This window comes from Trichoderma virens, assembly GCF_000170995.1.
Source record: "Trichoderma virens Gv29-8 chromosome Unknown TRIVIscaffold_1, whole genome shotgun sequence".
Lineage (NCBI taxonomy): Eukaryota > Fungi > Ascomycota > Sordariomycetes > Hypocreales > Hypocreaceae > Trichoderma > Trichoderma virens.
Window position 1 is genome coordinate 480,266 of NW_014013748.1, and position 11,955 is coordinate 492,220.

At 49.2% G+C, this 11,955-nt stretch overlaps 6 protein-coding genes across 6 annotated transcripts; 1 reads left to right on the forward strand and 5 right to left on the reverse strand.

Moving 5' to 3' along the window:
• Positions 1-209: 209 nt before the first annotated feature.
• On the reverse strand, positions 210-1,638 carry TRIVIDRAFT_207601 (uncharacterized protein; the record flags this gene model as incomplete). The annotated part of the gene is made up of 1 exon (XM_014105613.1): positions 210-1,638. One exon carries the CDS (start codon positions 1,636-1,638, stop codon positions 331-333), a length of 1,308 nt encoding a protein of 435 aa, XP_013961088.1.
• A 523-nt stretch (positions 1,639-2,161) lies between these two features.
• Positions 2,162-3,358, reverse strand: TRIVIDRAFT_34277 (uncharacterized protein; the record flags this gene model as incomplete). Its single annotated transcript, XM_014105614.1, has 2 exons — positions 2,162-2,703; positions 2,764-3,358. 2 exons carry the CDS (start codon positions 3,356-3,358, stop codon positions 2,162-2,164), a joined length of 1,137 nt encoding a protein of 378 aa, XP_013961089.1.
• A 583-nt stretch (positions 3,359-3,941) lies between these two features.
• On the reverse strand, positions 3,942-4,731 carry TRIVIDRAFT_62674 (uncharacterized protein; the record flags this gene model as incomplete). The annotated part of the gene is made up of 4 exons (XM_014105615.1): positions 3,942-4,021; positions 4,279-4,438; positions 4,501-4,626; positions 4,657-4,731. The coding sequence occupies 4 exons, from the start codon at positions 4,729-4,731 to the stop codon at positions 3,942-3,944; spliced, it is 441 nt and encodes a 146-aa protein (XP_013961090.1).
• A 558-nt stretch (positions 4,732-5,289) lies between these two features.
• Positions 5,290-6,246, reverse strand: TRIVIDRAFT_62675 (uncharacterized protein; the record flags this gene model as incomplete). Its single annotated transcript, XM_014105616.1, has 2 exons — positions 5,290-5,638; positions 5,696-6,246. The coding sequence occupies 2 exons, from the start codon at positions 6,244-6,246 to the stop codon at positions 5,290-5,292; spliced, it is 900 nt and encodes a 299-aa protein (XP_013961091.1).
• Positions 6,247-7,311: 1,065 nt separating this feature from the next.
• Positions 7,312-10,077, reverse strand: TRIVIDRAFT_113166 (uncharacterized protein; the record flags this gene model as incomplete). Its single annotated transcript, XM_014105617.1, has 2 exons — positions 7,312-9,756; positions 9,898-10,077. Coding segments are annotated over 2 exons (2,625 nt in total), but the record flags the coding sequence as incomplete, so codon positions are not given.
• A 745-nt stretch (positions 10,078-10,822) lies between these two features.
• On the forward strand, positions 10,823-11,896 carry TRIVIDRAFT_34088 (uncharacterized protein; the record flags this gene model as incomplete). Its single annotated transcript, XM_014105618.1, has 1 exon — positions 10,823-11,896. One exon carries the CDS (start codon positions 10,823-10,825, stop codon positions 11,894-11,896), a length of 1,074 nt encoding a protein of 357 aa, XP_013961093.1.
• Positions 11,897-11,955: the final 59 nt, after the last annotated feature.

Sequence of the window (11,955 nt, forward strand, 5' to 3'; positions counted from 1 at the left end):
TTATCTGTACGATCATTGCTGGAATAATGGACGTGGGTTGTAAGGAGAATCCCGCTCGTAGCCGTGCAAAGCCGCTGCTGAGCGAGCGTTGGAGACATTTAATGTCGCCATCACGTTGCATGAATTCCACTTATCAGAAGTCTGTGAAACTGGTATGATATTTGCCGATAAAAAATGGTTTAAAGGTTAATGATACATGTAGAATTATGGGAGTGAAATGGCAGCAATACTGGGCTAATAGACACCCTCCCTTCTAGTGTACATAAATATAGAAATATCAAACGCCATGACTCCACTGCCAAAATAACAATCATTCCTCTCTTCTTCGTATTACATCCTCTTTGGATTTATCCACACCAATATCTCCTCTACTCCCTTCCCGATGGAAACTCCACAGGCTACTAGTATCTCCCAGATCTTCGTAGGTAACCAGCGAATCAGTAAGAATACCAGGGCGAAGGAATAGAAAATCCCCTTTCCAAAAGAACCTAGAACAGTTCCGAGCACTTTAAGACTTGTCTTTCCAAACGTCGTGATGAAGTACGCAGCGGCTTTTGGAAAGTCGATGAATATAGCTCGGAAAATGGCACGGAGGCCGTTGGCAATATCATGCAGTGTAATTGCTCGAAAAAAGCCTACCACAGCTTGAATCGTCGTGTGAAGCAATGAAGCGACTCGCTTCAGGACATTGAAAGCTGCGGTACCAACCTTGCCAAGTCCTTTGCCAATCCACGATATGATAATCCACAAAGCGCCGGGTATGCGCTTCATAATCTCCCATATCTTGCCTGGCGTCTTTTGGATGACCTTTCCTGCGTCCTTAATTCCCCGACCGGCGAGTTTGGCTGCCTTCTTCATGCGGCCGGGAAACTTTGTGATTTGCCGCTTGCACCAAGGCCCGACTTTATGTCGACGTTGCCATATTTCTTTAGGCAAAGTCACAAAAATAGCCTTGGGAACAGTCAGAATGATATGCTTCGGAACTGTCCAGAGAAGGAATTTGGGGACGGTCCAGAAGAGGAACTTGAAGACTGATCCGATCTTCTCCATAATACGCCGAATAAGCCGCATCTGCTTCTCGTGCGTCATCTTCCATCTCTTCCAAGCACCACCGCGTCGAGTTGGGAGATGCTCAACTACTTCACGATGGCCATTCTCAGCAGCTAATCGAAGTGCCATTGCACCATCTGGAGCAACAAGCGAGTCGTCGGCACCGAGATCGCGCAATATCTTGACAATGCCAAGCTTGCCTTCTGTGGCTGCAACCTGGAGAGGCGTTCGCTGAAATTTGGTATGATGGCTATCCTGCGAGTAGGAGCCATAACCATCGATTGTTGCTCCGAGCGATACTAAAAGGCGTACCATGGCTGCATCATTGTTGGTGACAGCCTTTATAAGAGGCGTTTCGCCTTGATGATTTGGTGTATCTGGAGTGACGAAACCATTTGCAATGATGTCTGACACCACATCGATTTGCTTCTGGTTGATATAATGGAAGAAATTCGCAACAATCTCTTGTTGGGTTGCATGGCTACATCCAGCTGGTACGTCGCTTCTGTCTCCTCTGTCGCTTCTTTCAGCTGCTATGTCGCTACTTTCAACTAGTTTATTGTCGCCAGAGACTTCGGGTTTATCCATAGTATGGGATGCCGTATATGTTTATCGTCGGAAAAATAAAGTGATATTTTTAGAATGGAGTAGTATTTGGGTGAATAAGCTGCGGTAAATCGTTTGAATGCTTATGGTTGTGGATGGTGTCGAGGTTGCGAGTGGATATCTTAAAGATGGGGATGAGAATGTAGAAATCTCTAGTAAATATATATGAGAATACATCCCCAACAAAAACAACAAAGCGAAGGCAGCTATAAGTCAACAAAGACTCAAATGAGGCAGATCGTGAGGCAGCTTCGTGCTAATTGATTGCGCCACCGCCTCACCTCGGCCCATGTTTTCAGCTGTCCAACCTAGTTTCATGTGCAAGAGGACGCCTACATTCCCTGGTCCAAGGGCGCAAATAACATGGATTTTTGAATGACGGTAATTTTAATTAACATAATATTTTATTGTACTGAATAGAAGAGTAAAGCCACCGTATTTCTCTCCAGTCACCTTTACAGCGTGTTAGACAACATACGGCATACACTAAAGATGACGAATCTCATTAAGCCTTGTATGGGTAATTAGCTGCCTCTGCAATTTTATCCAATAGCTGGTGAAGCTTCAGGGCATCATCGAAGTCGGCGACTTCGGTTGGGGCCACCACGAATTTCTCACAGAGCCTAGATGTGTTTGCACCCATGACAGGGACGTTCTTAACATAGGGGAGCTCCTGGGCATCAGTAAAGTCAACGTCTTGTGTCTGCCCGGTCGAGTTTTCGACCAGACGCAGCTGCTTCGCAGCAACATCCATTTGAAAGTTGGGACCCTCAATAGTGATTTCCAGCTCTCCCTTGGTGCCCGAGATGAACCATCGCAAGCCTTTGCCATCAACCGTCTTCGTCACTTTGCGGAAAGAAAGGCTAGCAACGGCGCCGCTTTCCAGTTTACCATTAACAAAGATGTGATCTGGGGCCGTCTTTTTGCGAGCAGGTTCAGTGACTTCGCCAGTCTCGAAATCAATGAGCTTAACGGTGCTATACTGAATATCTAAAATCGACTGCAGGCTAGCAAAGTCCCCCATAATATATGTGAACGAGTCCAGGACTACTTCGTTGTTAGCAATTTACCACAGCGCTTTGCTTTGGTCAACAGGACGCAGCTTACAATGAGCGAATGAGATGGTATACTCATTGGTGCACCCCTCAAAGTTAAGGAAATAATCTGCTTTTGCATTCCATGTATCGGCTGGATAGTTGTTAAAGCATCCCGTAGCCGTTGTGCTCGTAATCTGGCCTATAACACCGTTGTCGACCAGCTGCTTGGCCTTGGTAATTAGAGGATCTGCGCGAAATTGCAATCCCGTCATAACCTTCAAGCCCTTGGCTAGTTGGGCCATTTCCTCTGCCTCTGCCGTAGTAGCGCCGAGAGGCCACTCGCAAAACACTTGCTTCTTTGCTTTCAGGGCTGGCAAAGCAAGCATATGATGCTTTGAGACATAGACGGAGATGACGACAAGGTCAACATCGGGATCATTGGCGATATCCTCGGGATTGCCATATGCCTTTGTAGTAGCAGGTAACTTGTGATACGCGATTGACTCTTTTGCGGCATCAACAGAAGAATTGCAAAGAGCGACAATTTCATAGTTTGGAGAGTTGGTGTAAGTCGGTAAGTGGGCTGCGATACCCCAAGCGCCTCTCCCCAGCGCTTTACCCTCTCCAACAGTAAGCCCAATCAGTCCGACGCGGATAGGTGCCATGATGAATTAATTGAGTATGTTATTTTGAAAATTGACGAGTAAATTTATAGCCAAGCTGTCTCAAAGAATCCCTGATGTCTGATACTGTAGTTTTTGCTATATATGCGATTTTGGTGGTGGTTTATTATTTGTTTGTCACAGCAAGACAAATTAATCCTCTTTATACTTGAAGCACTGAAATTAGTCAAGACGGCGCATAGATCCTCCATGATCGAGCTAGTGACTGCCAAATGATGGATTTGGTCGTGTTCACGTTATCATATCGGAACTTCCGAAGTCCGCGGATCTCCGCAGAGCAGACATTCAGAGATGAGGCGGAGTTTGAAGCTGGCTTGCTAGTTGGTACATTTCCATGTGCATGGAATAAAGAGTGTTTACTGTAGAAAATACAAAATGGTTGGAAATCATAGTCTCTGTTTAATTACAAAGCATTGCCCATTTCGGGGTGCCTCGAAGAAACATCCCACTCGTCATCCGAGCGGTTAGCATTGATGGATATCGAAAGTTACCATTTAATTATGACAGCGGTCTAATCATTTTTTAGGGATAAGATGACTGTAGTAAATAATAGAATGAGAATATATTAGTACTGTCCTAACCCCGGTATCCAGATCTCCTTGCTCCATCGGTCACTTGAGTTACGATTCTGTAGCAAAAATTGCCCTTGAGTAAAGCCAGAGTAATATTAATTCCTATCTCAATAGTGGCTTATTATATCACGAAACTATGCGGGAACAAACTACTTTGCTCCCGGTATTCTCACGATACAACTTCTCGCACCTCCTCGCAACCTCTAGAGACCCTTCGGGTGCTACTTATAATCATATCTATTGCTTGCCAGGTTGATGGAGATTCATGATATCAGAAATCATAGCCATCAGCACAATGCCCACACCACCCACAATCTTTGTCACACAAACCGTAGTTATCGCCAACGTCCGAGTGCCAGATTCCAGATCCCGAAAAAAGGCCATAATTTCTATGCTTCCAGCTGGTATTGCTTTCATTAACCCTCGACCTTGTTGGATGCTTTGTCTGGGTGCTTTCTTTGTTATTATTTCTTTCCTGGTTTTTCCCTATCTATACGGTGTTGATGCGTATTCAGACTATATCAGTTGGGAAAAACAGGATTTGGGACTTACGGCGTGTATTGGAGCATCGCGTTTGTGTTGTTGCATCGCGTTCGTCGTTAGGAAGGGCTTGCCACAGCTGCATGTCAATAGTGTCATGGCAATACTCGCCGTGGGCGCAGGCCGAGGGTCAATATTCTGTTTTGCATGCAGTGGTGAGTCACGCACATGCTGTGCCATGGCTTGAGAGCTGTTAAATCTCTTGCCGCAGTGGCAGCGTACTCGGCCGCTATCGTTGGACATTGTGTAGACTGGAACGATATGTTTGATTTAATGTTGTTTCTTGTAAGCAAGTGAAATGTGGTGCGGGGTATAGGGGAATGAACCTGGCTTATATCTTAAACAGCAATCAGCCTCGCTGGTTGCGAAACATCAAATTGTAGGCCTCCCGGATCCGGCAGGCTCCAGGCGCTTTTTCCCTTGGCCAGCCTACCGATCGATGAGTCTCCCCACCACAAAATGGCCCTTAATATTAAATACATATACATATATGCAATATTTAAATATTTACCTTGATCATTGTGGGTGTTAGTTTTTATTGCAGCCGCCGTAGTAGATACAGCATACCTCGTGAGAAGAGAAAGAAGGAGAAACAACATATATTCACATACAATGAACACTACTAGGTTTTTTATCAAACCATAAAGAAAATGTCAAAGAGCTTCTCATTTATATATCTGAGGCAATAAAGCTGGTTTCAGTATCTTATGTTGTTACAAAATCAACATTTTAATACTACCGGGCATCGGTTGCAACTGCTTTACTGTTGCAACAGGAACACAGAAGAATGACAAAGATTGCCTAAACGCGAATGATTCTCTCAAAGGTCTGCTTCACAGTCTCGGGAGGAGTAGGATCCAATCTTTCGTTATCATATGGCCCATCCACAATAGCATCGCCACTGTTCAGCAAACCTTTTGCGCTCCATTCCAGCTCAGCTTCTTCATCTTCAGCCTTTCGAGCGGCATCCATTTTCTCCAGGGCGCCTTCAACTGGTACATATACCGTCTCATACTGGCAGCCTTCGACTTCCGCAAGCGTATCGACAATGCGCTGGAAGGTTGTTCTTTCGCCGACGACTCGAATCTCTCGCTTCTGCTGGCCCTCTGGGAAGGGAAGCAAAGTGGAGGCCACGGTGTAACGGACGGTGCTGCAGTAATTCCATTAGTCTTGTGTAATTGCCATAGGCTATAGGGGATGTACATACTCTTTCAGGCTTGTCACATCCATCGGCATATCCTTGGTGCCGTAAGCTACAACCTTCTTGGTAGTTCTATCCACGCCATGGAATGGCATGATAGTCCACTCGGTGAAGGGCGCAGTAAGCATATAGGTATATTTGAACTGAGGGTGGAGCTTGGCCGTTGCCACACAATGGTATCTCGTCATCCGCTTGTCTTGAAAGTAACGAAAGTTTTTCAATGAGTCCTGGGCCGTGTCAGAGCCAAACTCGGATGGATAGAAATGCGTCACTCCGCCGGCCGCAGCAGCGTCGATCATGGCGGGTTGGAGACGCATGATGGTGTTTCCGGCAAGACTAATGGCAATGTCGTATCCGCGGTAGCAAGCGGGATCAGCGAATGAGCCAACAACGACGTCAACACCACGAGCCTTCTGATTCTCAAACTTGTGAGCGGATGAGGGAGAGGACAAGACGCCGATTTTGGAAAAGTGATCGGCCTTGCTGAGGAACTCGTCGACGAGTGGGCGGCCGACACTACCGGAGGCGCCGATGATGATGACGGATGGCTTTGACATGTTGAGAAGATGGATTGAATTGATGTCCAGTATTCAGTGGATGAGGATGAAGGGGAAATGCTAGATGGTTTTCACATTTCAGCACCCTTATATACTTGAGCTTCATCTGATGTCCACTGCGAGCTCCGTCTGATACCCACATCACATCTCGCAAAAACTTGATCATTTTGAGGCCGAAAGAGCGATTAAGTTACGCGGGGATAATCCACAGTATCCAGGAAACTAGCAAATTACAAACATTGACGTTTGATTCACTCACTTTCAAAGCAAAATCCCTACATCTCACTGGCGATTCACGTTGCACCCGAGTCTTGACATTTGATATTTATCATCCGCTAGCTCCTTTCTCCCATGTTGAGGGATCCAGTTATACCCACGTCCAAGGTGCCAAAACCCCCGATTCGGCATTAGCACGATTCTAGTTCCAGATTGCGAGCAACTTTTTGCGCGCTGCCCGGGCAAAGGGTGTGGGAGCCGCCATTAAAGTTGCGGCGTAAATTTGCGATGGCACCCAACGAAGTTGATGGAATCACACGACTCTCCTCAGGAGGTAAAAGCATGACATCAAAAATGAACACGGGAATTGACGTTTCAGAATTAAAAGACGAGACACGTTTACTGTCCTTGTCTCCATTCTGGACACCCGCGGAATTCGAATCTCCGCACTGATTATGAGATCATATTATGCAACAGCCTTCAAGACACCCCAAGGATATATGCAGCAAGGCGATGATCGGAAGTTCCGAGCTAGTTATGCTCTAGACGAGGGTAGAGACGGGTTGATGCTTGAGCTGGTTGATGAAAGCATAACTTCCAATGCCATTGAATAGTTTAATGTACTCACCATCTGTCCATCACATGGGGAATCAAACTTTACAAGTGCTGTGCTTTGTCAAGGGCGACAATAAAATGAACTTGTATTCAAGGAGAACGAACAACACTAAACAAAACTTTTAGATATGCATAACCTCCAGCACAACCATCTCTTCAAGATTTACTTAATAAGTAACCGCTCTAAGTTGACCGTTTACTCATCATCCCACTTCACTCCCCCCTCAACCTCGCCATCATCTCCACCAACTCCCGCATCTCAAACGCTCGATACGTTCCCTCCAGCAACTCCAACACGCCCAAAGCCGTAATCTCAGGATCCCAGCTGTCCTTGACAACAACCGCCTCCCGATCCGCGCCGCCCACCTCCATAAATAGCTTCACAATCTCCGCCCACCGCGCCGTGCCCTGAGGATCAACATCGTAGTACTCGATCCAGCCTCTCCGTCGCGCATCCCGCAAGTGCCGCAAAACAGTGATCCACGGCGTCCGCGGCATGTTAGTCCAGAAGTCGGTATATCCGTGGTTCGTGCCCGGGTTGATTCGGCACTGGTTGCGGAGGAGAAAGTCCACCAGGCGGGGATCCGACAGAGGGAAGATGGTCTTGTTGCGGGAGCAGAGAAATTCGGTAGCATAAGCAAGCAGAGGCGTTGATTCCGCCGTCTGGAGCTCCTTCTGTTCCTCTGAAATCTCGTCTTCTGCGGCATTACGAGCGAGGACTTCCTCCGAAACATAGCTTGTGAGGCCAAATCTCGTGGCTAAACAGAGAAACGGCTGCCACAATGGCGCAGCGACCTTGAAAATTCGATATGGTCCCAGTCCGTATCTCGCCCAGTGATCATACGGATCTTCGGGTTTGCTCAGCCAGTACCAGGAAATCGTCTTGTCCACTTCATTCACCATCGCCCGCTGCAGATGCTGCGAGTCGTTTCGCACATACCTCGCATGCGTCATGGCAAGCGCAATACCAGGCCACCATTCGTCCAGTTGGCGATGATGTTCAATCTCCTCGAGGGCATTCTTCATCTGGAGCACATATGATCGTAGTAGCCGCAGGTGAGGATCAAAGTCAAGCGGCGTCTTCTCAACAAGACGAGCCATAACGCCAGGTTCTTCCATGAACCAGTCACGGACTGTGCGATGGATATACGTGACTCGCCGTGCAGCCGCATCCATGGCCTCACTCATATCGTTGCCCTTGCCAGCAAATCGGAGGCCACGAGCATTGCCCTGTTCACGGCTAGCATGAACGCCAAGAAGGTCGGAGAATCGGCTCATGATGAGTTTGATGGTTGTACCGCAGCGATCATAAGCCATCTCAACTGAAGCCTGCTTCGCATCCTCAGATATCGCGGCTTCGTCGTCTTCGCTGCCTCTAAGAGCAAACGCAAGCTCCCAAACAGTGAGAGCATTGGCGGAGTCGCTGTTAATAAAATCGGCCACGAGTTCGCGTGCATTCATCAGGCTGAAGACAACGGCTGCCTCAGCCAGCTCATCTTCATCCTGATTCTCAAAGAAGAACAAGTGGAACAACTCATTGAGTTCCGTCGGCAAGGCCTGCAAAACCCCAGACAATCCCGCCAGCCCAGTGTCCTGGTCAAACTTGCGAATCATTTCGTTGAGCGCGAGCCGGACCCAGAGAAACACCCCGTCCGCTTTCTGCACCGCATTCTGAATCAGTTCCTCTCCAGGAGCGGTCTCATGCTTCAAAAGACGCCGAATGTGGACGTTCTCACGAAGCCTGTCCTTTGTATACCGATACATGTCACCGTAGGTGAGATCCTGCAGTCTCAGATTCGGCACAGCATACTCAAACGCATCCTGGAACACAGCCCACGGACGCGATGACAGGCAAATCTTGATCGATCTCCCCTTGTCTCCCAAGCACAGATTCTTGCAAAAGTCAATCATGGCCGTATGATCGCCTTCAAACTCATCCAGCCCATCGATAAACAAGCAAACATTCATCCGCTGTACCGCTTCATCCATGACCCCCTGAAACGCCTCCAACAAATCCGCAACAGACCAATCCAAATGCAGCGCAACTCGCTGCTTTGTCGACATACCCTTGAGTTTCTTCCACAGCTGCGGAAACGCCGCCGTCGTGAGCTCCGGGTGCGCTGTCAGAATCTGGTGAAGAAGAGAACGTAGCAATCCCGTCTGTGAGCGCTGCTCGCGAGAGCCACTGGTCCAGAAAAAGAATCCCGCAGTCAAGACGGGCTTGTCGCCAGCCCATGCATTCAAACGCTTCATTGTAGCCTCGTGGTCAAAGAGGAATCGAATAAAGGTAGATTTTCCTGATCCAGGCTTTCCAGTGATCCAATAGATAGGACCGAGCTCATCCCCTCGAAGCCATGTCGAAAAGGGATGCTCTGAACCGTTCTTTTCCTGGTCTTGAGAATCAGTAGGCATTGAAGGCAGAAACACCCATTCAAACGTTTTGCTATGAGCCTTTGTCACTTCCTGTTCACGAAAGTACATGCTTTTGTAAGAGAGAACGTCGAGGATGTAGTCGTGGACAATGGAGTCTGGTGTTGGTCGATGCCTAACAGGAACTTCAATGTAGACATTGTCGCCCGGCACAATGTTGATGCGCCGCATCTTTGCCTTTCCTTTTCCTGATGATTCATCCTCGTCTTCATTTGGTAGTGTGTCTCTATTGTCGTCGGACTCGTCTTTCTTTTTATTCAACGGAGTGACATCGGGTATATGCAGTCGACGAGTTCTAGAAAATGCATCAGCGCAATTCAATGAATCAAATACCATATTGGCAGCAACACATGTATATAAATGGGCAGCTTACTCAAAGGTCGAATCAACATCATCATGAAACCGCTGGCTCAGCTCCTGAAGTCGTGCCCCAAGCGTCGCAATATCGTGAATGGACCAGGTGTCAGCAAAATTGGTCTGCGGTCCATGGTCCTGGGTGGCAATTCTATCAAGATGCAGCATCACATCCTGTCCGACTTTGTAACAAGCCCCAGGCAGAGTGGTCAATGGATGGGGTGCATCAATACCAGCGGCGACGAGCTGAACGGACTTGAGTGCGTTCAGGGAGTCTTCAAGCTGGGCAGCATGGGCACCCAGGCGTTGATCTGGTGCAGAAGGGCTGTCGTCGGGAATGGAATCATCACCATCACCATCACCATCACCATGCAAAGTGAGCACATTTTGGTACAGCGCAACGGCACGCTGCAAGAAGCCGCGAACAGCAGACGCAGACGCAGAGCCTGGATCACGCATGGGAAAGGACACTGCTGCCATTTTATAGCATGTAATGGTCGCAGCGTCTATGGAATTGTTCTATCTGAATGTCTACGATGTTTTATTCCCTCGTTGGAGGATTGGATAGGTTATACGGAGGTGGAAAAAAGGAGAAGAGGAGCTGGAGAGCGGACTTGAGGGGTTCAAGCTGGATGAGCATCCCCGCTTCTAGCATAGGATCGGGCTGTGTAGGCGCATTAGCTCCGGAGATGAGGGTTGGATTGATGCATATTATTTGGCAACGCGGTATTATTGGCTGGATGGGGAGGAGCTGCTCCGCGGTGCGATGCAAGTAACATGTGATGGCCTCATGTCTGTGTAGAAGGAGTGAGCGTTGATGAGAACGTGAAGTCATTGATTACAGCATTGCAACTCTGGGCGTGCCAATCATTTTATTCTCATCAAAGTTTTATCTTATCTGATCCGACCTTACCTTACCCCAGCTACAAACTGACTAGACTACACATCTGCATCAACACCAATGGCTCCTCACAAACCCCCCTCCTCCAGCATCACCACAACCCTCACCCTCCTCCTCACCCTCATCCTCCCCACAAACGCCATCCTCTCCCCTCCCCCCCTCATCATAAACACCTGGTCCGGCCCCTTCACCGCCGCCACCAACGCCGCCTTCCTCGCCCTCACAAACTCCTCCTCCACCCTCGACGCCGTCCAGGCAGGCTGCCAGGCATGCCAAAGCAAACAATGCGACAACACCGTCGGCTTCGGCGGCTCCCCCGATGAGTCCTGCGAGACGACCCTCGACGCCCTCATCATGGACGGCCAGACGCTCAATGCAGGCGCCGTCGCGAATCTGCGGCGGGTTAAAAATGCGGTGGGCGTGGCGAGGCATGTGCTTGAGTATACGCAGCACACACTGCTGGCGGGTGATCAAGCAACGCAGTTTGCCCTGGAAAACGGCTTCACCGAAGAGAATCTATCAACAAAAGACTCGCTAAAAGCATGTCACGACTGGCACGCAAACAACTGCCAACCAAACTACCGCTCCAACGTCCTCCCAAACCCCTTTTCCTCCTGCGGCCCCTACTCCCCCCTCAACTCCTCCCTCAAACCCTCCAGCAACTCCATCTCCCACGACAACCTCTCCCACGACACCCTCTCGCTCCTCGCCCTCTCCCCCTCCGGCTCAATGGCATCCTGCACAACCACCAACGGCGCCGCCCACAAGATCCCCGGCCGCGTCGGCGACGGCCCCATCCCCGGCAGCGGCTCCTACGTCGACTCCACCGCGGGAGCCTGCGGCGCCACCGGCGACGGCGACCTGATGATGCGCCTCCTGCCGTGCTACCAGGCCGTCGAGAGCCTCCGCCGCGGCATGACGCCCCAGGAAGCCGCCGACGACGCCGTCCGGAGGATCGTCGCCCGGTATCCCGCGGCCAGGACGGGGATTGTCGTCGTGGATAATAAGGGCGAGCATGCGGCTGCGGCGAGTGGATGGGAGTTTACGTATTCTTATCGGGGGGCGGGCATGGAAAAGGCAGAAGTGGTGGTCGTCAAAGCGTTGAACGAGGCATCGGACAGGCTAGAGCTGTAAAAGCTTGGTGTTGACATAGAAATAGAATAGAAGTCATAGAGAATCTCAAGAAACTGGTA